Here is a 27,734-nt window from a genome sequence, read left to right on the forward strand (position 1 = left end):
AACTCAGGCTGCAAGGTTTCCTCAGACCTGAGTTTAGGAGAGAAAATGGAGTAAGTGGGGCTTGGTAATTGACCTTGGGCCTGCACTATTAATCCACTCGCTCCTACCCACCACCCTCCCATGGAGGCCTGGCTGGAGCCCACATACAATAATTAACTCCTGGGTGGCCTTCGCCCTATCCTAAGAGCCTCTCCTGGGCCACATTCCCACGGCCCGTCTCCTAGGCCACTAAGCCCTTCTGTCCCCTAGAGTGAGGCAAGGGGGACTGCAGCGCAGAACAGAAGCCTGAGCCAGACGAAGAGCCAGCGTTCCTCCCAGGTATGCTACTCTCCACCCACCTGTCTGAGCTACACACCCTAGGGCACTCCCAGCAAGCACTAAAGGATCTGAACTGGGAGGATCCACTCTGGCAGGATCCCTAAAAGCAGAGAATCCAGAAGCAGAGTCGGGGCCTGCCCAAGGTTAAACTACAAGTTAGTAAAACCCAGGACTTTGCCTTTCAGCACTGCACTGAGTTCTCAGAGCTTTAAGTCTGGGACCATGTGGGGAGGGGTGGTGGTGTCTGGGTCATGATTGGTGTGGGGGTGGGAGGGGAGAGGGGAGGGGCGAGCTGGACCAAGATCTGAGCTGAGACTAGGAAGATGGGGAGGGGTTTGCAGGCTGATGTATGTGGCATGGAGGGGAAGAAAGCACTGGCTCTAGAAAGAGGCCATAGCAAAAAAAGAATCACCAACTGACTGAATGGAGAAAGGTCTTTCTCAGCCCTCCCAGTACTCCCCCAGGAGTCTGTCAGTCACCCCATGGGAGCCTCTGCACAGTGAAGGTACAGGGGGCAAAAGCTGAAGGAGCCCTGGATTTGAGGGTTCAGAGTCGGACTTGGGTGGTCCCTACTGTGTGCTGCGGTTCATGGGGTCACAAAGAGTCGGACACAACTGAGCAACTGAACTGTGCTGAGCTGAACTGAACTGTGTGACTTGGGGCGTGTTCCCCATTCCCAAGTGATTTCTCAGTCCGTGCCCAGTTGGCTAGTGATTGTTAGGGCTTCCCCCCTACATTTAATCCTCAGGTAAGGAAACTAAGCCTCAAGATAATGTGAGTTATTTTCCCCCAAGGTCAAGTGGGGGTGGGGGGAGTGTGAGAGCTGGGATCCGGAACCCTGCGCTCTAAACTGTTAGACTCTGTGCTCCCAAAGGAACCTGATTGTGAACCATGTGGCATTTCCGAGAGTATAGATGTCTCCTGTGTTCTTGGAGATCAGGGAGTGACAGGGTCCATGGAGAGATTATTGGATCCTGGAATGAATGAATTAGTAAATGAATGAACACCTAAACAGTGAGCAATAAATATGTGTAGCAGGATACTGGATTGTGGAAGGGTGAAAAGTGAGAACACAAGGAGGATGAGGAGAGCTATGTGGGAATTTAATTCCAGGTTTCCCCGAGCCCCAGTGGCTCAGACGGTAAAGCGTCTGCCTACAATGCTGGAGACCCGGCTTCAACCCTTGGGTCGGGAAGATCCCCTGGAGAAGGAAATGGCAACCCACTCCAGTACTCTTGCCTGGAAAATCCCATGGACGGAGGAGCCTGGTAGGCTGCAGTCCATGGGGTCGCGAAGAGTTGGACTTGACTGAGGGACTTCACTTTCACTTTCCCTGAGCCCTTAGGGCAGAGTCAGCCTGGAGGCCACTCAGCTCAATCCCCATCCAGGAGGCCCAGGCAAGATGCTGGAGTTCTGCAGGAGATGGGGGGCAATGTGAGGGCAGGGCAACTTTGTGAGCAGGGAGGATGCGTAATCTTTAGGAGCCGTGGGAAATGAATTCTGGGTGTTTTAGGAGAACCAGGCACCTGGTGAGCAGCGGGATGAGGGAGCAGGCACCTCCCAAATCTCAGTGTGAGAGGTCAGGAGATTGAGATGCTATGAAGGCTGAGAGGCCAGCTCTGGGGCAGCGTTTAGGAGCCTCCCTGGGCCCCCTAGGTGAACTGTTTGGTTGCCCATGTCCACCTCCAAGCCTTTGTTCTCTGACATTGCCCCAAGTCACAGGGTCTCTGGGAGTGGCTAAATAATGAAACTGGAAAGAGCTGGAAGCAGGGCTTTTTTTTTTTTTAGTTCTACCACTTTATTGCTACCAACCCATCTCCTTCCACCCTCATGCACACATGCTCAGTCATGTAATCCCATGGACTTCAGCCCGCCAGGCTCCTCTGTCCATGGATTTTTCCAGGCAAGAATACTGGAGTGGGTTGCCATTTCCTTTTCCAAGAGATTTTTTTTTTTTTTTTAAACATAGATCTGCATTTGGAGCTCCAAAATTAAGATACTGTTGTAAACTTTTGCACAGTCATTTGTTGTCAAAATCTCATCTGAAAATGAATGTGAAGTTATTATTTTAATTATCTCACTAGTGTAGCTATTTCCCCACAGAACATGTGCTTGATCACTGAGTGCATACAATTGTGTTCTTACTTTGCATTACCTTTGATAAAATTGCCAACAAATGAGTGTCGTTCTGCCATCTATAGGGATTAAGTCATTAGCGACTTCAGTCACTGACCTTTTGTTGTTCAGTCAAGCCATGTCTTACTCTTTGTGACCCCATGGACTGCCGCATGCCAGGCTTCCTTGTCCTCCGCTATCTCCCAGAGTTTGCTCAAACTCATGGCCATTGAGTTGGTGATGTCATCCAACCATCTCATCCTCTGTTGCCCCCTTCTGTTCCTGCCCTCAATCTTTCCCAGAATCAGGGTCTTTTCCAATGAGTCAGCTCTTTGCATCAAGTGGCCAAAGGATTGGAGCTTCAGCTTCAACATCATTTCTTGTTGTTGTTCAGTCACCCAGTCATGTCTGACTCTTTGTGACCCCATGGACTGCAGTGCGCCAGGCCTCCCTGTCCCTCACCATCTCCTGAAGTTTGCCCAAGTTCATGTCCATTGCATTGGTGATGCCACCTGGCCATCTGATCCTCTGATGTCCTCTTCTCCTGCCCTCAATCTTTCCCAGCATCAGGGACTTTTCCAATCAGTCGGCTTGTCACATCAGATGACCAAAATACTGGAGCTTCAGCTTCAGTATCAGTCCTTCCAACAAGTATTCAGGGTTGATTTCCATTAAGATTGACTGGTTTGATCTCCTTGCTGTCCAAGGGACTCTCAGGTGTCTTCTCCAGCACCACAGTTTGAAGGCATCAATTCTTCCGTGCTCCACCTTTTTTACAGTACAGGTTTCATAACAGTATGTGACCTCTGGGAAGATTATCGCCTTGACTATACTGACCTTTGTTGAAGAGTAATATCGCTGCTTTTCAACACACTGTCTAGGTTTGTCATAGCCTTCCTGCCAAGAAGCAAATGTCTTCTGATTTCATAGCTACAGTCACCATCTTCAGTGATTTTAGAGCCCAAGAAGAGGAAATCTGTCACTACTTCCACCTTTTCCCCCTCTATTTGCTATGAAGTAATGGGGCCAGATGCCATGTTCTTAGGTGTTTTTTTTTTAATTTATTTTAATACTGGACATCTTCAGACCTGGAGGACTCATCTGTCGATGTCATATTTTTTTGTCATTTTATACAGTTCATGAGGTTCTCACAGCAAGTATACTGGGGTGATTTCCCATTCCCTCTTCCAGTGGATCATGTTTTGTCAGAACTCTCCTCTATGACCCATCCATCTTGGGTGGCAATACGTGGCATGGCTCATAGCTTTATCAGGTTACACAAGCCCCTTTGCCACAACAAGGCAGTGATCCACTGCCGGGGTCCAGCCCCGGCAGGATCCGGGGGTACCCTCAGGATAAACGGCGTCGGTGAGAGAGAGAAGACACGTGAGACCAGCCTTGATAGGGCCAAGTCCGCGAGGGAGAGAGAGAGAGAAAGAGAGAGAGAGAGAGAGAGAATGACCAGGTGGGGGTGTGTGCAGGGTCTGGCAGAGTCTGGCAATGCTTTATTTTTTACAGCAGCTTTCATACCCTAAGTTAGTACATTTCTAAGGGGAAGATAGTTTAACATTACGTCAGCTTGTCCTTCACGAAACCAGGGTGTTTTCTGCATACTTCTTTGTTTATGAGGGTCTTGGACATTATCTTCTGGCCTTGGGGCCTATTAACATTTTATGCAGGTCAGGTGAATGTAAACCTATTTTCTGTTTCTATGGTGACCTTAACTGAAAGGTAGCAGTCTCATAGGGCAATAGTACAGAGTAGAATTATATCTTTGTTAATACAAAAATTAATCCTTCTGCAAAAGTTATCAGTTGCGTTTATCTAAGAAGTTTATCCCATACTGACTCTGTGACTTTGGTGAGGCAGCTTCTGCCTAGCACTCCTGGCTGACAATTAACAACCATCTCATTGTTACCACACTATGGTGGTATTTCTCTAGGCTCTTATTTCTCTAAATCTTTAGCTATATTAACAATGGTTTCTATAACACAACCTTAGCACATTAAAAGCAAAAACACAGCAAGCAAAACACAGCAAGCAAACGTCAACCCAATAACCACCTTTAGAATAATTTTTCTTATGTTTTCTAATAGGACTTCCTCACTTCCTGAAGGGCTCTATGTCTACTAGGGCCTTTATATAAACAGGTTCTTTATGCTATTTTATGATTAGGATAATATAAGCTATCATGCATATTAGTACCAAGGGCATAAATGCATTTGGCTAACAAACTACCAGCAAAGGAGTTTAAATTAAAACACTCCTTTCACCCTGAATAATCTCATAAAATACCACCACCTGGGAAACTTATTGATTAAAGTTCTAAATTGATTCTTATTTGGGAAGAGATCGGGGAAGGCCTTTTGTCTGTGTCACAGAAATTAGGGAGTAGTCTATTGAGGCAGGCATCAGAAAGACAGATATCATCTTTAAGGTGAGCGCCAGGGGCAGCTATTCGAAATCCCTGAAAACCTGATCCGCCTTGCCCATCGGGTTTTCTCCCTCATGGCCTTGTTAGGGGTAGGGTCTCGTGAGCTGACCCTTTTGAAACCCCTGAAAACCTGATCCGCCTTGCCCGTCAGGTTTTCTCCCTTATGGCCTTGTCATGGGTAGGGTCTCGTATGTTGGCTCCCGGCATCTCTCCCTTTTTTTACTTTTATGACAGCCAGATGGATCTCAGTCGCAAGCTTCTGAGTGCTCTGCCGGAGAGTTCTGACAATGCAAGGAAGGATTATAATGAGAAGTAAAACTAGGGCTGCTATAGCAGCGTAACTGAAAATAGTTGATAGGATATTTTTTCCAGTAATAAAGTTAGAAAAGGTATGAAAAAAATCATTAGCAGCTCCTGCAGCAGTAAAGTCCAGGCGGGAATGTTCTAAGGTTTTTATCTGACCGTGAAGCTTTCCAAGATCTAAACTAATGCTGGAGCTATTCCATACACCTGAAATATGATTTTTCATCTTTTCCCAATTGTAATCTGTATCATTTACTTTTAGGGGTGTTACACAGATCCACTGATAGTCGGCATGACAGGATAACGCTAACTTTACCCTTAAAGCCTGCAACTCAGTTCCAATATGCATGACTGCTTCTTCTAGGGCATCTATTTTTCCTTCTAATTTCCTATCTATAATCTCTTGCATAGCTAGAGCTAAAGAAACATTTTTTGACATATCATTGACATATTGAGCAGTATGTACTTGTTGAGTCAAGGATATCGCCACCACAGTGACAGAGGTAATTGCTGTTATTAAAGCTGAAATCCCTAGAATAAGTAGTCCTACAAACCGCTGGGAATGCATTAAATCTTGTAGTTGTTGCAGAACGGCTAAACCATAATTGTCATACCAATAGGCATTCACTGTGACGGGCACCATAAGATAAGGTGGACGTTGCAGCACCACAAAGGAACAAATATTATATTGAGGGGTTAAACAGGATGAGAGCATGCATGGTTCACAGTAGACTATATTTGGTCCACCTGAATAATTCATTTGTATATGAAGTCTTTTTGAATCCTTAGTAAACAAACAAACAAACAAAAAACGTAAGGGGAGGGTAAACAAGCCAGCACAGAATAGGTGGAATTGTTTTCTGGCTGAGTTAAAGTAACAATGGAGGTGGGAGCAAGGGCTCTCTAAATTTCTGGTTGCCAAAAGGTTTTGTCCTTAGTTGTATAGGACAACATGGGGGGAGCAAATTGATTATAATACCATCTACCGTGCACCAATGGCCAAGGGAGGGAATCATTCTTCCAATTGCTAAACCTACTGACATGGTCAGAAACAGATCTTAGATTCTGACTTGGATTTGGATTGCTCCAGTCTTGTACCGAATAGTTTCCACCTCCCCATATTCTATAATCTATTTTTGAATTATAAGTACAAGATTTTCATACCAGATATCCAAGGCGGTTGTCTATAGTTTTCCATATGACATCTGATGGAGCAACATCAATACAATTTGGATATTTTGGTGGAGCATTAAGGAACAAGGATTTATAGGGGTCACGGACCCCAGGCATATGGGCCTGTAATATCCAAACCAGCAGATCTCCTGTTTTTTCTGAAAATTTTGATGTTGGAGAATCTGTCAGAATTGCTTTCTTGGAGGCTCCAACACACCCCTCCTTAGAGGGAGTGATGAGATCACTTGTATGACTATGGGGGAAGTTAAAGCAAAGGGGAAGATCATCCGTTAATCCCCTAAAAGTATAGTTAAAATTGATGGGGTAGTGATCTTTATCATAAGAAGTCTAGGATCCTCCCAAGAGATGAGGCTGGTCTGTGTTGACCCGTATAGGGTCGATGTTCCAAGTAACTACTTGGAAGGTCGGGGGATCAGGGAAATATGTCCAGTATTTTTTTTGAAGTAGAAGAGGTAGCACTTGCCTGACAAGACAGTAAAACAAGCATGGCAATAAAAACCCTTTCGGAAGAGGCTGAAGATCCCTGCATGGAAGCTATTCCCTGTGCTTGATGACAGAGTGACTTAATTTGCCCCCATGTGGGTATGGAGGCTTGTTGAGTTGCCTGCGCAGGACGTCCTGGTGGTTTCCATTTGTTCTTCTGGGATCTCCATTGCCGGTTGTTTCAGAGTCTGCTGGACCTTCTAGGCCAAGGTAAGGGCAGAGGAGTGCTCTTCCTCCTTTATGGTTGAGGCTGCGAGGGAGCCGGAGGTCTGGGGGACTGTGACATGGCGAATCAGTCTGTCTGGGATCTAAATTGTCGAGTCAGCACCCTGTGGGAAAATATAAGCATACTCTCGCCCACTGGTTAGCAAGGGATCAGGTCCCTTCCATAGTCCGGAAAGGAGGTCTTTCCACTTTACTAAAGGTTTCATATCTTTTTGTTCTGGGTTCCAGGGATGGAACATAGCTGTTAAACCGGCTTGATCAGCATTAAGGTTATTGAGCACAAAGAGGGCATGTTGCAAAATGTGGAGTGGAGAACTATTTGAACTGCCCTTCCTGTAATTTAGAGATTTGTGTTTTGAGTGTTTGATGTGCCCTTTCTACAATTGTTTGTCCCTGGGGATTGTAAGGAATTCCTGTAGAGTGGGATATACCGAATTGGACACAGAAATTTTTAAAGGACTTAGATATATAAGCTGGAGCATTGTCTGTCTTAATTGATTTTGGCATTTCTAAATAGGAAAAACAGGCAAAAAGATGTTGAACTACATCTTTATAGGCTTTTCCCGTTCTGGCAGTAGCCACAATGACATGGGAGAAGGTATCTACAGTAACATGCACAAAGGATAGTTTTCTAAAAGAAGGAACATGTATTACATCCATCTGCCAAAGCACATTAGGTAGTAAGCCATGGGGATTTACCCCAAAAGGCAAAGTGGGAACTGAAGTAGGGCAAAGTTGACATGTCCTAACGATCTCGCATGCAGATTCCCTAGGAATATGGAATTGATATCGAAGGGCAGTTGCATTTTGATGATGCATAGCATGTGAGGCTTTAGCATCCTCAAAAGCACTGGCCACTATGGTTCAGGTTAGCAAATCTGCCTCTTGGTTAAACGTATGGAGGGGTCCAGGTAAATTAGAATGAGCTCTTATATGTCCAATATAGAATTGCTTTGACCTTTTCCAAATTTGCTGTTGAAGGGTAGATAACAATTTAAAAATTGTGGTTTTATTTTTCGGCAAAACAGCCGTTTCAATTTGAGGAAACAACCTAACTACATACTGCGAGTCAGAAAATAAATTAAAAGCCTGGTCCGAAAACTCTTTGAACACCTCTATCACGGCTGTTAATTCTGTTTTCTGGGCTGACGTTTCCCCAGTATTTAAGCTTGAAAAGGTTTAGAAGTGTAAGCAGGGGCGTTGTCAGTTTTAAGACATTAAGATAGCACAAGTCTAACAGTGAAGGGTTATTTTTGGTAGAAGCAGAATGAGCTTTTATATGTACCATAATCTTAAATAACACTTATTTACTTTACTAAAGTATCAAAAGATTTTAAAAACAAATATAAATCACTTAAAGGCAAAGAAATTTATAATTTGTTATTGAAAGATTCATTCTAAGAAAACTTTGTTCTCTTAACATAGAGAGTATACTAAATTCCAGTCTGTTACCAATTTACTGGATAGCAAACAAACAAAATTTTTCAGTTAATCTTAGAAAAGTCTTTTTATAAATCTTGAAGAATTAGCAGTATTTTTTTTAAAAGGCATGAGAGTGAAACCATACGAGGCATGTTTAAAATCTAATTAAATTGTAATTGACAAAGTAGCCTGGTCATCGATGTGACTTGTAACACTTTAACGTGATAACTAAAATTATAACTGACAACATTTTACCAGGACATATCAGATTTTCATGAATTTCACATAATTTCTAGGATATCTATATAAGTAACATCAACCATACAATATAACCTGAGAAGATGTATCACTCCTCCAACAATAATTCCCATGCAATTTAACATGTCAAATGAACTCAGGTAGTTTAATAGCTCTTTGGGATGTCTCAGGGGCCCTCTGAAGCATCCCAAAGTCAGCTAGAAGTCAAGCCATTTAGGCAGTTTTGTCAATAAATATCAAAAGGGTTTATAGTACTCTGTCAGGTAGATCATATAGATCACTGTGAAATAATATATTTACTTAGCCAAAGTAAAAAAGATTTTAAAGGTAAACATAGAACAGATCACTTCAGAGGTAAAGAAACTTAAAGTCCATTATCAAAGGCAGTTCAACGTCTCAAGAAAACTTGTATTTATGCACAAAACTCTTCCCTCGGAGTGCACTTTCCATCAAACCTTCTTAACATTTTCTGTACGCATTACTTTGTTCTCCCATTCTGAAACAGCCACCTGTAAGTCAGACCTACTTCCTTTTCCCTTCATAAAATGTAACTTCATTCCTCATACCTTTTTTACTGAATACACACATCCTACTTTCTTTAAGCAACCAAGAATTTACCTTTATATTAGCATTCTATAGATTGGTGAACATAAATACCAGTGATAATTTCTAAAAAAATTCTAATGAACATCTCAGGATGGCATCAAACATTATTTATTAATAGTCTAAAATCTTTAGTTTCTCTGTAAGTTAGTATTCAGTAATGAATGTTTCAGAATCTTATTTTATTTGGAAATGACCTAGCTATTTAATAAACTTCTGTTATTAGTTTAGCACAACTTTAGAAATTTAGGTTACCAAAATCTAGAGAAACTGTTTTAGACAGACATTTTTAATCTTAATAAAGTTTAAAAGCTCATATCTCATTTACCTTTTTTTTTTTTTTTTAAGTTTCTTACTTGAGGTACTTTCTTTGCTGACAAACTTGTAACAGATATTACAATATAACAATATTTAACTTATAATAAACCTAGGCATAATGAAAATATTTTACTAGATGTTAATTACTCTAAGACATGTCTATATTAGATAGGTCAACAAACAAACATTAATATCAGGTATTTAATACTGTATATTTCCCAGTTTACCTGAACCTGGAATTTATCATTTAATTTAGAATTATTTGATTTGTAAGCACTTACCTTTTTTTTTTAAGTCAATTAATTAGAGCTCATTTACCAATTAACATAAAAAATATTACCCAGAGGCAAAGACATACCAAGACATATTTAGACAGACACAGTGTGAGATCTAGCTTCATATTCTAAGTTTGGTGATGAATTAGACATTACAATATAAAATTTACTAGTTTATAAAAAGGTTGAAATAAATAAAAATTTTAAAGGCTTTTCTCCTTTTTCCCTCAGTCTCAGGAGTTAGAGATGGTCTAGCTAAGTGTCCCTGAGAGCCCTGGTCTCAAGCCACAGGGAAAGAAAATCAAGTTCTAACAAAAAGCAAAATGGCCATCAAAAATCACAACACAGAACACAGAGTTAAAACACACACATATAAACCTGGCAGTCCTCATCAGACACTCCCTTAAATACAAGAATACAGTCTCTCAGAAAACCTTCTATAGAGACACAGAACTTTAGATGTCTTCAAAGGTTTTAAGAGGATGAAAGGAAAAGATGGAGGAGGAGGAGGCGGGAAAGGGGGGCAAAAGGGGTGGCCTTACAGATGTCTCTTGCCACCTGCAGATACCCAGGTGTTATGGGACTTTTTCCTGGGTTTCCAGAGAAGGGAGGACTGGAACTCGGCCCTATTGGAATTTGAGTTCTCTGCCAAGAGGAGGTGATCAGTCTCCAATCCTCAGCTCAAGCTGAGGCCCTTCAACCAAATTCCTGCATCCAGGACCAGGGGATTAGAAAAACGGGAAGGATAGGAAGGGCTAAGGAGAGGACAGAGAGAGGGAAGGGGAGAGAGGTCAATAAAGTCTCTTGTTCCTTACTAGTCGGGCACTCTGGCCAGTTGTCTGCGTCAGGAGGAGACCAGGGACAAAAGGGTCCCAGTTGCGGCCGCTGGGTCTGGTCCATTGGCAGGCAAGCTGGCCTCTGAGTACCCCGAGTGGTCAGGATGTCAGTCTCAGCGAAGAAGAGTCCCCACCAGTTGCAGGAAGGGGGACCCCTTTTAGGGCCCGTAACTGAGCTCTTATAAATGAATTGTCGGAGGAGACACATGTGCTGAAAAAGCAAGAGATCTCATTGGAAAGAGCACCGGGGTGGAGGGCAGGAGGGTAAGGGAACCCAGGAGAACTGCTCTCTTCTGGAAAACAAGGACATTGCTCTTGGACAAAGGTAGAAAAGGACTGAACACTGGTCTTTTTAACTTTAATTCCTCTGCGGTTAAGGAGTTGCATTATGATTCCAATAAAAAGCTGTCTTTCTTTTGACTCACTGTTACCCATTTTTGTTACTAATTAGAAGAAAAAAAGAGAAAAAAGGAAGAGGCTTAATTTAGAGAAGAAGGAAACTGAAACGTACCCACTTTTCTTACCCTACCTTTCTTATGCAGGGGGGCCTGTAGCGCCCTAGTGGGGTTTTAAAGAAGAAACCTAAAACTTACCCACTTTCCTCACCCTACCTATCTTATGCAGGGGGGCCTGCAGCGCCCTAGTGGGGTCCTAGCCGTCCTGAAGACTGAACAATGGGGGGGGGATTACCTTCGGGTCCTTGTTTGGGCGCCACTTGCTGGGGTCCAGCCCCGGCAGGATCCGGGGGTACCCTCAGGATGAACGGCGTCGGCAAGAGAGAGAAGACACGTGAGACCAGCCTTGATAGGGCCAAGTCCGCGAGGGAGAGCGAGAGAGAGAGAGAGAGAGAATGACCAGACGGGGTGTTTGCAGGGTCTGGCAGAGTCTGGCAGAGTCTGGCAATGCTTTATTTTTTACAGCAGCTTTCATACCCTAAGTTAGTACATTTCTAAGGGGAAGATAGTTTAACATTACGTCAGCTTGTCCTTCACGAAACCAGGGTGTTTTCTGCATACTTCTTTGTTTATGAGGGTCTTGGACATTATCTTCTGGCCTTGGGGCCTATTAACATTTTATGCAGGTCAGGTGAATGTAAACCTATTTTCTGTTTCTATGGTGACCTTAACTGAAAGGTAGCAGTCTCATAGGGCAATAGTACAGAGTAGAATTATATCTTTGTTAATACAAAAATTAATCCTTCTGCAAAAGTTATCAGTTGCGTTTATCTAAGAAGTTTATCCCATACTGACTCTGTGACTTTGGTGAGGCAGCTTCTGCCTAGCACTCCTGGCTGACAATTAACAACCATCTCATTGTTACCACACTATGGTGGTATTTCTCTAGGCTCTTATTTCTCTAAATCTTTAGCTATATTAACAATGGTTTCTATAACACAACCTTAGCACATTAAAAGCAAAAACACAGCAAGCAAAACACAGCAAGCAAACGTCAACCCAATAACCACCTTTAGAATAATTTTTCTTATGTTTTCTAATAGGACTTCCTCACTTCCTGAAGGGCTCTATGTCTACTAGGGCCTTTATATAAACAGGTTCTTTATGCTATTTTATGATTAGGATAATATAAGCTATCATGCATATTAGTACCAAGGGCATAAATGCATTTGGCTAACAAACTACCAGCAAAGGAGTTTAAATTAAAACACTCCTTTCACCCTGAATAATCTCATAAAATACCACCACCTGGGAAACTTATTGATTAAAGTTCTAAATTGATTCTTATTTGGGAAGAGATCGGGGAAGGCCTTCTGTCTATGTCACAGAAATTAGGGAGTAGTCTATTGAGGCAGGCATCAGAAAGACAGATATCATCTTTAAGGTGAGCGCCAGGGGCAGCTATTCGAAATCCCTGAAAACCTGATCTACCTTGCCTGTCAGGCTTTCTCCTCGTGACCTTGTCATGGGTGGGATCTCGTGAGCTGACCCTTTTGAAACCCCTGAAAACCTGATCCGCCTTGCCCGTCAGGTTTTCTCCCTTATGGCCTTGTCATGGGTAGGGTCTCGTATGTTGGCTCCCGGCAACCCACAAAAGGGTAGCATCAGCCCTGCCGATGAATATTCGGGTTGATTTCCTTTAGGATTGACTGGTTTGATCTCCTTGCTGTACAAGGAACTCCTTATCTTTGACTAAAGAGGCAAGAATATACAATGGAAAAAAGACAACTTCTTCAATAAATGGTGCTGGGGAAACTGAAGAGCTACCTGTAAAATAAGGGCTTCCCAGGTGACGCTGGTGGTAAAGAACTAACCTGCCAATGCAGGTGATGCAAGAGATGTGGGTTCGATCCCTGAGTTGGGAAGATTCCCAGAGTAGGAAGTAGCACCCCACTCCAGTATTCTTGCCTGTAAAATACCATGGGCAGAGGAGGCTACAGTCCATGGGGTTGCATAGTTAGACATGACTGAGTGAGCACAATAAGCACAACATGTAAAAGGATGAAAGTAGAACACTTCCCAACACCATGTGTGTGTGCTGTCACTGCTGTCTTGTCCAACTCTTTGCAACCCTATGGACTGTAGCCCACCAGGGAATCCCACTCTGTCCATGGGATTCTCCAGGCAAGAATACTGGAGTGGGTTTCCATGCCCTCCTTCAAGGGATCTTTCTGACCCAGGGATTGAACCCATGTCTCTTAAATCTTCTGTACTGGCAGGTGAGTTCTTTACCACTACCCACCTGGGGAGTCCTCCTAACACCATACATAAAAATAAACTCAAAATGGATTAAAGACTTAAATGTAAGGCTGGAAACTATAAAGCTCTTAGAGGAAAACAGGCTTAGCAGTCTTTGACATAAATGACAGCAAAATCTTCTCTGACCTATCTCCTAGAGTAATAGAAATAAAAGCAAATATAAATGAATGGGACCTAATTAAAATTAAAAGCTTTTGCATAGCAAAGGAAACAATAAACAAGATTAAAGTACAACCCTCAGAATGGGAGAAAATTATAAACAAGCAACTGATGAAGGATTAATCTCCAAAATACATAAGGAGCTCATACAGCTCAATATAAAAAAAACAAACAGCCCAATCAAAAAATGGGCAGAAGACTAAAACATTTCTCCAAAGAAGACATACAGAGGGTCAATAAACACATGAAAAGATGCTCAACATTGCTCAGTATCAGAGAAATGCAAATCAAAACTACAATGAGCTACCACCTCACACCAATCAGAATGGCCATCATCAAAAAACAAACAAACAAACAAACAAACTACAAACAATAAATGCTGGGGAGGATGTGGAGAAAAGGGAACTTTTTTGCGCTGTTGGTGGGACTATAAATTGATTCTAATTTCAGCCACTATAGAGAAGAATATGGAGATTCTTTAACAAAATAAGAATAAAACTGCCATGTGATAGTTCCATACTGGGCATATACCCTGAGAAAACCACAACTCAAAAAAACACTTGTTGCAGAAGGAAATGGCAACCCACTCCAGTATTCTTGCCTGGAAAAGTCCATGGACAGAGAAGCCTGGTGGGCTGCAGTCCATGGGGTTACATGACTGAGCATGTGTGCACAAGGTTGGACGGAGATGGGTTGGTAGCAATAAAGTGGTAGAACTAAAAACAAAAAACAAAAAACAAACACTTGTACCCCAGTGTTTACTGTAGCACTATTTAGAATAGCTAGGACATTGAAGCATGGGCTTCCCTTGTGACTCAGCTGGTAAAGAATCTGCCTGCAATGCGGGAGACCTGGGTTCAATCCCTGGGTTGGGAAGATCTCCTGGAGAAGGGAAAGACTACCCACTCCAGTATTCTGGCCTAGAGAATTCCATGGACTGTATAGTCTATGGGGTTGCAAAGAGTCAGACACGGTTGAGTGACTTTCACACACACAGAACTTGGAAGCAACCTAGACATCTATAGACAGATGAATGGATAAAGAAGTTGTGGTACATATATACAATGGAATATTACTCAGACAAAAAAAGGAACAAATTTGAGTCAGCTGTAGTGAGAAGGATGAACTTAGAGTCTATTAGGCAGAACAAAATCAGAAAGAGAAAAACAAATATTGTATATTAACACATATATATGGAGTCTAGAAAAATGGTACTGATGAACCTATTTACAGAGAAGACATGGAGATGCAGATGTAGAAAATGGACTGGTGGACACAGTGGGAGAAGGAAAGGGTAGGACAAATTGATACACTAGCACTGACCTACATGCACTCTCATGTGTAAAATAGAGAACTAGCAGGAAGCTTCTGTATATCACAGGGAGCCAGCCTGGCACTCTGTGATAACTGCCAACTAAAAAAGATGCACAACTTGAAGGGAGGGGATATATGTATACCTATGGCTGATTCATGTTGAAGTTTGACAGAAAACAACAACATTCTGTAAAACAATTATCCTTCAATTAAAAAAGACATTAAAAAAAAAAGATGTACAACTTGAGAATTGAAAGTTAAACTTTATTTGGGGCAAAATGAGGACTGCAACCCAGGAGGCAGCACCTCAGATAGCTCTGAGAGACTACTCCAAAGAGGCAGTCGGGGAAGGTCAATATATAAGGTTTTGGTGAAGGAGGAGTTTAATGCAATCAATTGCTTACTTTACAAGAGGTGAGTCATGAGGATCTGATGTCACCATGAAGGGATTTATTGCTTCTCTAGATATGAGGAGATGCAAGGACTGGAATCATAAAATCAACTCCTGAAAATGTCTAACTATCTAAAGACCTGTCCCACCAGATTCCTTGGAGCACATTCCACTTTGAACTTCCTCAGGGGGTGTGGAATGTCAACAACTGCAGCAGCACAGGGTTCAATCTCCACAGAGGCAGGTGGCAAATGCCCTTGTTCAGTCACTGCCAATGCTCTTGGCTCTTGCCAATGCTCAGTGACACAACCTAGGGGAGTGGACTGGTAAGGGGTGCTCAAGAGAAAGAGGGTATGACTGATTTGTGTTGATTTACAGCAGAGACCTCCACAACACCGTGAAGCAATTGTTATTGTTAGTCACTAAGTCGTCTGACTCTTTGCGACCCCATGGACTGCAACTTGCCAGGATTCCTGGTCCTTCACCATCTCCTGGAATTTGCTCAGACTCATGTCCCTTGGATCATCGATGCTATCTAACCATTTCATCTTCCACCACTCCTTTCTCCTTTTGCTTTCAATCTCCCAGGATCAGGGTCTTTTCCAATGAGTTGGTTCATTGTAAAGCAATTATCTTCCAATTCCCTGGTGGCTCAGATGGTAAAGCGTCTGCCTACAATGCGGGAGACCCAGGTTCAATCCCTGGGTTGGGAAGATTCCCTGGAGAAGGAAATGGCAACCCACTCCAGTACTCTTGCCTGGAAAATCCAATGGACCGAGTAGCCTGGTGGGCTACAGTCCATGGGGTCCAAAACAGTCGGACACGACTGAGCGACTTCACTATTACTGTCACCTTATGACTAGAAGCAATCTTCTACCGAGATGTGTGGTTCACTCAACTCATAGCTCTTACACTATGTGTTTTTTCAGTCAACAAATCTTAAAAGTTTAAACTCCGAAATATTTGCCCTCAAGGATTTCAAAGGAGAGGTTGTGCACCTCTGGCAACCTTCTGGCTATTTCTGAATTTTGCCCAAACTCCACCCGCCAGTTGTACCACTTGATCCTCACGATCCTGTAGGAAAGCCAGGAAGGTATTGTCTGAAAGGGCTGTGTCTGATCCCAATCTTCCTGAGACTAGGAAGATTAGGGTTAGTAGGGCTCAATCCCGCCCTAGGCTCCACCCACCCTCCTCATTTATTATTAACAGCTTGAGGACCCACCTCGACTTTCCTTGCTGCCTTTGAGGAAATTGGTTCTTCAGGGACAAGCATGGCCTGGAAGATCACACCACTGCTGTGCCTTTTGGTGTGTGTGGCTGCTGGGGGGGCAGCCCAGCCCAGGACTCAGCTTCTCAACGTCTGCATGAATGCCAGGTACCATAAGGAAAAACCAGGTCCCGAGGACAAGTTACACGGACAGGTAGGCAGAGGGGTCATCTGGGATGGGGAAGAGCTGCCTCAGGGAACGTCTACCCCCATCCTTGGTGGAGGCAGGGAGGTTCCCTGAACAGCTCTTTCTTCAGTTGCAATGACTCTTTTACACATACTGTGTGCCCAGTGTGGTCAGAACAATGCCTAGAGCTCAGCTTCTTGGTTGTTGAGTTTCCGTGTTACTCACAATCAGGAAGCAGGCCTAGAGAGACCTTTTGGGGGAAAGGACGGGGTTAATTTTCTTTTTTTAATTCTTTTTTAAAAAGTTTATATTTGGCTGTGTTGGGTCTTCATTGCGGCCCACAGGCTCTTTGCTGCTCTGGGCGGGCTTAGTTTCTCCGTGGCATGTGGAAATCTTAGTTCCCCTATCAGGGATCAAACCCATGTCCCCTGCATTGCCAGACAGATTCTTAACCACTGGACAAGCAGGGACGTCCCCTTAATATTCTGCTTTTATACTAAATTCTAGGCCATGGGTTTTCATTCATTCACAAGATCATTGTGTATTTCTGTAATTAGAACTCTACTGGGGTTGTGGTTCATTTAACTTGCTTCCTCACCTTCAGTTCTTTATCACCTTCCCAAAGAGGCTTAATCTGGTCATTCCAGAAAACTAAAATTTCCTGTTCCTCTCCTGCTGTTTTTGCCCAAAGCAATTATCCAGTGCTAAGTTTTCATTGTGTGCCCAGTTCCTAGAAAAATGCCTGGGTTAGAAATAGGAGCTCAATAAAAATTTGAATTAATGAATGTTGTGATGACTGCTACCCCTGGGATCCCACAGTCTTGGAGAACCCTGTCCCCCAAAAAGGGTCCCTCCACACGATGTTTCTCTGAAGACTGTGAGGAATCAAGGACTGAAGGGGAGAGGCGGGAATATTCTGGTTGTGCTGGGTGTGAGAGCTCACCCTCTCTCACACCCAGAGAGTGTGAGAGAGTCCCTCTCCCCTCCCCCCACCCCAACAGTGCAGCCCTTGGAAAAAGAATGCCTGCTGCTTTGTCAACACCAGCATAGAAGCCCATAAGGATATTTCCAGCCTGTACAGATTCGACTGGGACCACTGTGGCATGATGGAGCCTGCATGCAAGCGCCATTTTATTCAGGACACCTGTCTCTACGAGTGCTCACCTAACCTGGGGCCCTGGATCCAGGAGGTATGGGCACCAGCCCTGCAGCCTCAGCAGAGGACAGTCCCCTAGCTGACCCACCCCCAGCCACTTGCAGGGACCCTCCAGGAATTCTGGTCTGAGGAGGGTCGTGGGAACACCTCTTTTGCCCCTTTCCTGTTTGCCCATTTCTGTTCCCCTCTAACCATCAGTTCAGTTCAGTCACTCAGTCGTGTCTGACTCTTTATGACCCCATGGACTGCAGCACACCAGGCCTCCCTGTCCATCACCAACTCCCGAAGCTTACTCAAACTCATGTTCATTGAGTCGGTGATGCCATCCAACCATCTCATCCTCTGTCATCCCCTTCTCCTCGTGCTTTCAGTCATTCCCAGCATCAGGGTCTTTTCAAATGAATCAGTTCTTCCCATCAGGTGGCCAAGTTATTGGAGCTTCAGCTTCAGCATCAGTCCTTCCAATGAATATTCAGGACTGATTTCTTTTAGGATGGACTGGTGTGATCTCCTTGCAGTCCAAGCGATTCTCAAGAGTCTTCTCCAACACCACAGTTCAAAAGCATCAATGCTTCAGCTTTATAGTCCAACTCTCATCTCACATCCATACATGACTACTGGAAAAACCATAGCTTTGACTAGACAGACCTTTATTGGCAAAGTAATGTATCTGCTTTTTATTATTTATTTTTTAATGTATCTGCTTTTTAATATGCTGTCTAGGTTGGTCATAACTTTTCTTCCAAGGAGCAAGCATCTTTTAATTTCACGGCTTCAGTCACCATCTGCAGTGATTTTGGAGCCCAAAAAAATAGTCTGTCACTGTTTCCATTGTTTCCCCATCTACTTGCCATGAGGTGATGGGATCCGATGCCATGATCTTAGTTTTCTGAAGGTTGAGTTTTAAGCCTACTTTTTCACTCTCCTCTTTCACCCTCATCAAGAAGCTCTTTAGTTCTTTTCTTTCTGCTGTAAGGGTGGTGTCATCTGGATATCTGAGGTTATTGCTATTTCTCCCAGCAATCTTGATTCCAGCTTGTGCTTCATCCAGCCCAGCATTTCTCATGATGTACTCAGCATATAAGTTAAATAAACAGTGTGACAATATACAGCCTTGATGTACTCCTTTCCCAATTTGGAACCAGTCTGTTGTTCCATGTCCAGTTCTAACTGTTGCTTCTTGACCTACATACAGATTTCTCAGGAGGCAGGTGAGGTGGTCTGGTATTCCCATCTCTTGAAGTATTTTCCACCGTTTGTTGTGATCTACACAGTCAAAGGCTTTGGCATAGTCAATAAAGCCAAAGTAGATGTTTTTCTGGAACTCTCTAGCTTTTTCGATGAGCCAATGGATGTTGGCAATTTGATCTCTGGTTCCTCTAATATTAAAACAACCTAATTATAGGGATGAAATCACCAGGCAATTTAACCTAACTCCTGACTTATGCTCTCCGGAATAGATACCATGCCTTGCCTAACCTGTTGATTCTTTTCCTAGATTAAAAAAGTAAGGATGAAGAACTACTTAAGTAGCTAAAAAGTGATTAGCTCTGTACCTCCAACAGCTCCCTTAGTCACTCGGCAATATAGTATCTGAAGTCAGCCAGTTGGTGCACAATGGAGAATGATAATAATCTAACCTCCTGCCTTAATGATTCCCTGAGGTTCTTTTCCTTTTCTCCTTTAAAAACGGGTATGGCTGAACATAATGTGGAGTTGGCCTCAGGACATGAATTAACTTCTCTCCAGGTTGCTGGCTTTTCTTTTTCTTTTTTAAAATTTATATTTTAATTTTTATTTATTATTTTATTTATTTATTTATGGTTGTGATGGGTCTTGATTACTGCGTGGCCTTTTCTCTGGTTGCAGCATATGGACTTCTCATTACAGTGGCTTCTCTCATTGTGGAGCACGGGCTCTAGGGTGTGAGGGCTTCAGTAGTTGTGGCGCTTGGGCTCCATTACAGTTCTCTGACTCTAGAGCACAGGCTCAATAGTTGTGGCGCACAGGATTAGTTGCTCCACGGCACGTGGGATCTTCCCCAACCAGGGGCTGTGTGCACGTCCCCTGCACAGGCGGGTGGATCTTACCCACTGTACCACCAGGGAAGTCCCATTGATTACTGGCTTTTGAGCAGAGAGCAGCTAAAACTGAGTTTGGTTAACAGTGGAGTCACTGCCTCTCTCTCAGCCCTGGGCTCCATCAGGGCTATAGCAGCTGAGATCCCTGGCTGACTAGCGCCCTCCTTCCCTGGTTCCTGACCCAGGTGAATCAGAGCTGGCGCAAAGAACGGATCCTGAATGTGCCCCTGTGCAAAGAGGACTGTCAGAGCTGGTGGGAAGACTGCCGCACCTCCTACACTTGCAAGAGCAACTGGCACAGGGGCTGGGACTGGACCTCAGGTGAGGGCTGGGGGCGGGGCGGGGGGCAGGGGGAGTGGGGTGTGGGAGGGTTTATGGAGACTTGGAGTTGTGGGGCTGGGGGAGCAAGAGGTGCTTCTGGACCCAGTGGCTACAGGCTTCTATCCTCCCCACAGGGTACAACCAGTGCCCGGTGAAAGCTGCCTGCCACCGCTTCGACTTCTACTTCCCCACGCCTGCTGCTCTGTGCAATGAAATCTGGAGTCACTCCTACAAGGCCAGCAACTACAGTCGGGGCAGCGGCCGCTGCATCCAGATGTGGTTCGACCCCTTCCAGGGCAACCCCAATGAGGAGGTGGCGAGATTCTATGCTGAGAGCATGAATGGGGCTGGGCTCCATGAGGCCTGGCCTCTGCATTTCTGCCTGCTCCTAGTGTTGCTCTGGCTGCTCAGTTGAGCTCCTTTTATTTTCTGACACCTGGCAATCCCTGCCCCGTTAAGCTCCACAGTCAGTTTGTTCCTTGGTGGAAACTGTTTGAATAAAAATTCAGTCACCCTACATGTGTCACGTAAGTTATTTGAATGTGAATGGAAATGTGACTTTTGCTTTCCAATACCACTGACTGAAACTAGTTAGACTTGGCCAGTTTTCAGTTCTGATACTTGCTATGATCTTGCCAAATAACTTTATTCTTCCAATCTAGGGGATATTCATAGCTCTCAACTTCATTTTTCACTGCAGCTTTAATCTAGAGCCAGGCAGAGGACTTAATCATTTGAATTGGACCCAAGTATTCCAGGGCTAACTGGAATACTTGTTCTGTCCTTTACTCAGCTTTGCAACAGAAGAGAGGAGAATGGAAGTGTCCAGCAAGGACAGCATGTTCTGGACGGCTGGCTGGGAAGAGGTGAAGGGTGACCAAGAGATATCTAGACCATCTAATACAGCACTATCTGCTGGGCACCATCCCCAATTCTTTATACATATTTTATTCCTATAAGGTATAGATGCTTTGCCTATATTCTGTTGTCCAGTCACTCAGTCATGTCTGAATCTTTGTGACCCACGGACTGCAGCATGCCAGGCTTCTCTGTCCTTTACTAATTCCGGGAGTTTGATCAAATTCATGTCCATTGAGTTGGTGATGCCATCCAACCATCGCATCCTCTGTTCCCCCTTCTCCTCTTGCCCTCAGTCTTTCCCAGAATCAGGGTCTTTTCTGATGAGTTGGCTCTTCACATCAGTTGGCCTAAGTATTGGAACTTCAGCTTTAGCAACAGTCCTTTCAATGAATATTCAGGGTTGATTTCCTTTAGGATTGACTGGTTTGATCTTTTCACTGCTGTCCAAGGCAATCAAGATTGCCAGGAGAAATATCAATAACCTCAGATATGCAGATAACACCACCCTGATGCAGAAAGCAAAGAGGAACTAAAGAGCCTCTTGATGAGGATGAAAGAGGAGAGTGAAAAAGTAGGCTTAAAACTCAACATTCAAAAAATGAAGATCATGGCATCGGGTCCCATCACTTCATGGCAAATAGATATGGAATCAATGGAAACAGTGACAGGTTTCATTTTCTTGGGCTCCAAAATCACTGCAGATGGTGACTGCAGCCATGAAATTAAAAGATGCTTGCTCCTTGGAAGAAAAACTCTGACCAATCTAGACAGCATATTAAAAAGCAAAGACATTACTTTGCCAACAAAGGTCCGCATAGGGAAAGCTATGGTTTTTTCCAGTAGTCATGTATGGATGTGAAAGCTGGACCATAAAGCAAGCTGAGCACTGAAGAACTGTTGCTTTTGAACCGTGGTGTTGAAGACCCTTGAGAGTCCCTTGGGTTTCAAGGAGATCAAACCAGTCAATCCTAAAGGAAATCAATCCTGAATATACATTGGAAGGACTGATGCTGAAGCTGAAGCTCCAATGCTTTGGCCACCTGATGTGAAAAACTGACTCATTGGAAAAGACCCTGATGATGGGGAAGATTGAAGGTAGGAGGAGAAGGGGACCACAGAGGATGAGATAGTTAGATGGCATCACCAACTCAATAGGCATGAGTTTGAGCAAGCTTAGGGAGTTGGTGATGGGCAGGGAAGCCTGGTCTGCTGCAGTCCATGGGATTGCAGGGTTGGATATGACTGAGTGACTAAACTGAACTGAAGGGATTCTAAGTCTTCTCCAGCACCACAATTCAAAAGCATCAATTCTTTGGCACTCAGCCTTCTTTATGGTCCAGTTCAGTTCAGTCGCTCAGTCGTGTCCGACTCTTTGCAACCCCATGAACTGCAGCACACCAGGCCTCCCTGTCCATCACCAACTCCCAGAGTCTACCCAAACCCATGTCCAGTGAGTTGGTGATGCCATCCAACCATTTCATCCTCTGTCATCCCCTTCTCCTTCTGCCCTCAATCTTTCCCAGCATCAGGGTCTTTTCAAATGAGTCAGCTCTTCACATTAGGTGGCCAAAGTATTGGAGTTTCAGCTTCAACATCAGTCCTTCCAATGAACATCCAGGACTGATCTCTTTTAGGATGGACTGGTTGGATCTCCTTGCAGTCAAAGGGACTCTCAAGAGTCTTCTCCAACACCACAGCTCAAAAGCGTCAATTCTTTGGCACTCAGCTTTCTCTATAGTCCAACTCTCACACCCATACATGACTACTGGAAAAACCATAGCTTTGACTAGATGGACCTTTGTTGGCAAAGTAATGTCTCTACTTTTTAATATGCTGTCTAGGTTGGTCATAACTTTTCTTCCAAGGAGCAAGCATCTTTGAATTTTATGGCTTCAGTCACCATCTGCAGTGATTTTGGAGCCCCCCAAAATAAAGTCTGACACTGTTTCCACTGTTTCCCCATCTATTTCCCATGAAGTGATGGGACCAGATGCCATGATCTTAGTTTTCTGAATGTTGAGTTTTAAGCCTACTTTTTCACTCTCCTCTTTCCCTTTCATCAAGAGGCTCTTTAGTTCTTCTTTGCTTTCTGCCATAAGGGTGGTATCATCTGCATATCTGAGGTTATTGATTTCTCCCAGCAATCTTGATTCCAGCTTGTGCTTCATCCAGCCCAGCATTTCTCATGATATATTCTGCATATAAGTTAAATAAGCAAGGTGACAACATACAGCTTTGACATAGTCCTTCCCTGATTTGGAACCAGTCTGTTGTTCCGTGTCCAGTTCTAACTGTTGCTTCTTGACCTGCATATAGATTTCTCAGGAGGCAGGTGAGGTGGTCTGGTATTCCCATCTCTTGAAGAATTTTCCACCATTTGTTGAGATCCACACAGTCAAAGGCTTTAACATAGTCAATAAAGCAGAAGTAGATGTTTTTCTGGAAGTCACTTGCTTTTTTGATGAGCCAATGGATGTTGGCAATTTGATCTCTGGTTCCTCTGCCTTCTCTAAATCCAGCTTGAACATCTGGAAGTTCATGGTTCATGTCCTGTTGAAGCCTGGCTTGGAGAATTTTGAGCATTACCTTGCTAGCGTGTGAATGAGTGCAATCTGTGGTAGTTTGAGCAGTCTTTGACATTGCCTTTCTTTGGGATTGGGATGAAAACTCACCTTTTCTGGTCCTGTGGCCACTGCTGAGTTTTCCAGATTTGTTGGCATATTGAGTGCAGCACTTTCACAGCATCATCTGTTAGGATTTGAAATAGCTCAGCTGGAATTCCATCACCTCCACTAGCTGTGTTCATAGTGATGCTTCCTAAGGCCCACTTGATTTTGCATTCTAGGATGTCTGGCTCTAGGTGAGTGATCACACCATTGTGGTTATCTGGGTCATGAAGATCTTTTTTGTACAGTTCTTCTGTGTATTCTTGCCACCTCTTCTTAATATCTTCTGCTTCTCTTAGGTCCATACCATTTCTGTCCTTTATTGAGTCCATCTTTGCATGAAATGTTCTCTTGGTATCTCTAATTTTCTTGAAGAGATCTCTAGTCTTTCCCATTCTGTTTTTTTCCTCTATTTCTTTGTACTGATCACTAAGGAAGGCTTTCTTATCTCTCCTTGCTATTCTTTGGAACTCTGCATTCAAATGGGTATATCATTCCTTTTCTCCTTTGCCTTTCACTTCTCTTCTTTTCTCAGCTATTTGTAAGGACTCCTCAGACAACCATTTTGCCTTTTTGCATTTCGTCTTTTTGGGGATGGTCTTGATCACGGCCTCCTGTACAATGTCACAAACTTCCGTCCATAGTTCATCAGGCACTCTATCAGATCTAATCCCTTGAATCTATTTGTCACTTCCACTGTATAATTGTAAGGGATTTGATTTAGGTCATACCTGAACGGTCTTTCAGTGTCCTATCTTTTTGCCTTTTCATACTGTTCATGGGGTTCTCAAGGCAAGAATACTGAAGTGGTTTGCCATTCCCTTCTCCAGTGGACCACATTCTGTCAGACCTCTCCACCATGACCTTTCCGTCTTGGTTGGCCCCATAAGGCATGGCTTAGTTTCATTGAGTTAGACAAGGCTGTGGTCATGTAATCAGATTGGCTACTAGTCCGTGACTGTAGTTTCAGTTTGTCTGCCCCCAATCAGTGGAAATAGTGGCTGACTTTATTTTTCTGGGCTCCAAAATCACTGCAGATGGTGATTGCAGCCATGAAATTAAAAGATGCTTACTCCTTGGAAGGAAAGTTATGACAACCTAGACAGCATATTAAAAAGCAGATACATTACTTTGCCAATAAAGGTCTATCTAGTCAAGGCTATGGTTTTTCCTGTAGTCATGTATGAGTGTGAGAGTTGGACTATGAAGAAAGCTGAGTGCCAAAGAACCGATGCTTTTGAACTGTGGTGTTGGAGAAGACTCTTGAGAGTCCCTTTGACTGCAAGGAGATCCAACCAGTCCATCCTAAAGGAGATCAGTCCTGAGTCTTCATCGGAAGGACTGATGCTGAAGCTGAAACTCCAATACTTTGGCCACGTGATGTGAAGAGCTGACTCACTGGAAAAGACCCTGATGCTGGGAAAGATTGAGGGCAGGAGGAGAAGGGGACGACAGAGGATGAGATGGTTGGATGGCATCATCGACTCAATGAACATGGGTTTGGGTGGACTCTGGGAGTTGGTGATGGACAGGGAGGCCTGGTGTGCTGCAGTTCATGGGGTCGCAAAGAGTCGGGCATGACTGAGCGACTAAACTGAACTGAACTGAATGGTCTAGTGGTTTTCCCTACTTTCTTCAATTTAAGTCTGAATTTTGCAATAAGGAGTTCATGATCTGAGCCACAGTCAGCTCCCGATCTTGTTTTTCCTGACTATATTCTTCATCTTTGGCTGCAAAGAATATAATCAATCTGATTTCGGTATTGACCATCTGGTGATGTTCGTGGGTAGTCTTCTCCTGTGTTGTTGGAAGAGGGTGTTTGCTATGACCAGTGCATTCTCTTGGCAACAGTCTGTTAGCCTCTGACCTGCTTTGTTTTGTAATCCAAGGCCTAATTTGCCTGTTAATCCAGGTATCCTTGACTGCCTACTTTTGCATTCCAGTCCCCTATAATGAAAAGGACACCTTTTTAGGGTGTTAGTTCTAGAAGGTCTTGTAGGTCTTCATAGAATGGTTCAACTTCAGCTTCTTCAGCATTCCTGGTTGGGGCATAGACTGGGATTACTATGATATTGAATGGTTTGCCTTCGAAACAGATCATTCTGTTGTTTAAAATTAAAATTACAATGTAAAATTAAAATGACAATGAGGTACCACTTCATACCCACTAGAATAGTTACAATAAATAAAACAGGCAGGTACTTCCCTGGTGGTCCAGTGGTTAAGACTCTGCGCCTCCAATGCAGAGGGCCCAGGTTCGATCCGTGGTCAGGGAACTAGATCCCATAGCTAAGAGGTCACGTGCTGAAACTAAAAATCCCACATCTGCAGCAAAGATCCTGTGGGCCACAACTAAGACCCAGTACAGCCAAATAAATAAATACTTAGGAAAAAAAAGACAGGCAATGACAAATGTTCACCAAGATGAAGGGAAACTAGAACCAGCCTGTATTGCTAATGGGAATGTGAAATAGCACAGTCCTTTGGAAAACAATGTGGTAGTTTCTCAAAAAGTTAAGCAAAGCCCATTGATTCTACTTCTAAGCAATTACTCAAGAGAAATGAAAATACAAATCCACAAATGTGGATGTTCATAGCAGCATTATTCATAAAAGCCCCAAACCGAAAATAACTTCAATGTCCATGAACTAGTGAGTAGATAGACAAAATGTGTTGTAGCCATACAACAAAATGCTATTTAGCAATAAAAAGTAATGAACTATTGGTACATGCTACGTTATGTGTGAAGTGTAAAAACCTTATGCTAGGTGAAAGTCCATTAGTCCCAGAAAAGGCAAACTTATAGAGACAGAAAGTAGACTAGTGTTTGCCTGGGGCTGGATTTAGGAACAGGGATTAACTATAAATGGGCATAAGCAGGGATGAAAATGTGCTAAAGCTCATTTATGTTGAGGTTGCACCACTCTGGAAAATCATTGTAAGCGTTAAATGTGTAATTTTTATGATATGCAAAATGAATAAATACATGGATGAATAAATGAATGATTGCCTATAGAATACACTCCCTTGCAATGGTAGTATATAAGGAATTTTACACATTTTTGAATTTCTGTTTAGTGTATTCATGAGGGGATATATACTAAGGAATTTAGTGACTGGCTCCATAAAAATCTATCATCTGAGCCAAACTCTATTCCATCATGAACTTTGAGAGATTTGTTGGACCAACGTGGCAATAAAGGAGGAAGTCAGTTCTTGGAATAGTTGTAGACGATACCAATGTGGATGCTTAGGAGAGTGGCCCATTGACCAAGAATTTTTTTAGGGAGAATGTTTATTGTGGTTGGCACAAGTATGCTCTACTAAATTGAGGGTTAGAGACCACAGCCAGGAGAAAGAAAAAGGGCTGTATCAAATGACTAATCAAAAAAAGAACATGAAGCACATTACCAAAAATACCAACACAATGACCACAATCATATAGCCTTCATCAACTTCCCTAATTCTTTAAAAATAATTTTGATTACCTGTTTGTGTCTTGAATCTGTCTCCATAGACGTCTCCTTCTTTGGGGCTAGAATTTTTCTGGAAATTTCAAATTCCAAGGCTCTGACAGGGTAAATCATTCAAGTGCTAGTTTATGGTGGTGACATCAGATTCATGAGTCTATTTTCCAGTCAGTCAATTATGGTAGGATCTTTAGAAAAACAAGAGGAGAGAAGAGAAACCCTTGTTAGCAGGAACCAAGATTTGGTCAATCTATTAATTTCTAATATCAGAATAAAAGAGAGAAGAATGTTCACTGGGGTGTAATTTCAAGTTGGTGCAAAACTAATTGCATTTTTTGCATTGGAAATGATGTTAGACAAAACGCAAATTTAAGCAATTTTTTTATTCGAGTTCAAAACAGGTCATAAAGCAGCAGAGAGAAC

The 27,734-nt window shown here is 43.3% G+C and overlaps 1 protein-coding gene, 1 long non-coding RNA gene and 2 other non-coding genes across 4 annotated transcripts in view; 3 read left to right on the top strand and 1 right to left on the bottom strand.

Annotated features, from left to right (window-relative positions):
• Positions 1-197: 197 nt before the first annotated feature.
• On the top strand, positions 198-20,831 carry LOC122696415 (folate receptor alpha-like). The gene is made up of 5 exons (XM_043906400.1): positions 198-318; positions 16,572-16,783; positions 17,758-17,946; positions 20,179-20,314; positions 20,449-20,831. The coding sequence occupies exons 2-5, from the start codon at positions 16,634-16,636 to the stop codon at positions 20,727-20,729; spliced, it is 756 nt and encodes a 251-aa protein (XP_043762335.1). The 5' UTR covers positions 198-318; positions 16,572-16,633; the 3' UTR covers positions 20,730-20,831.
• LOC122696420 overlaps positions 4,953-27,734 on the bottom strand; it is a 33,457-nt gene continuing 10,675 nt past the window's right edge. Inside the window, exons 2-3 of the long non-coding RNA XR_006341750.1 lie at positions 27,330-27,499; positions 4,953-7,176 (exon numbers count right to left, since the gene is read on the bottom strand). This is a non-coding gene — a long non-coding RNA (uncharacterized LOC122696420). The remainder of the gene's footprint in view (positions 7,177-27,329; positions 27,500-27,734) is intronic.
• TRNAC-ACA lies at positions 16,004-16,075 on the top strand. The gene has a single exon. It is a non-coding gene; the product is annotated as a tRNA-Cys (tRNA).
• Positions 26,045-26,117, top strand: TRNAG-UCC. Its single transcript has one exon. It is a non-coding gene; the product is annotated as a tRNA-Gly (tRNA).

Source organism: Cervus elaphus, chromosome 1, assembly GCF_910594005.1.
Source record: "Cervus elaphus chromosome 1, mCerEla1.1, whole genome shotgun sequence".
Lineage (NCBI taxonomy): Eukaryota > Metazoa > Chordata > Mammalia > Artiodactyla > Cervidae > Cervus > Cervus elaphus.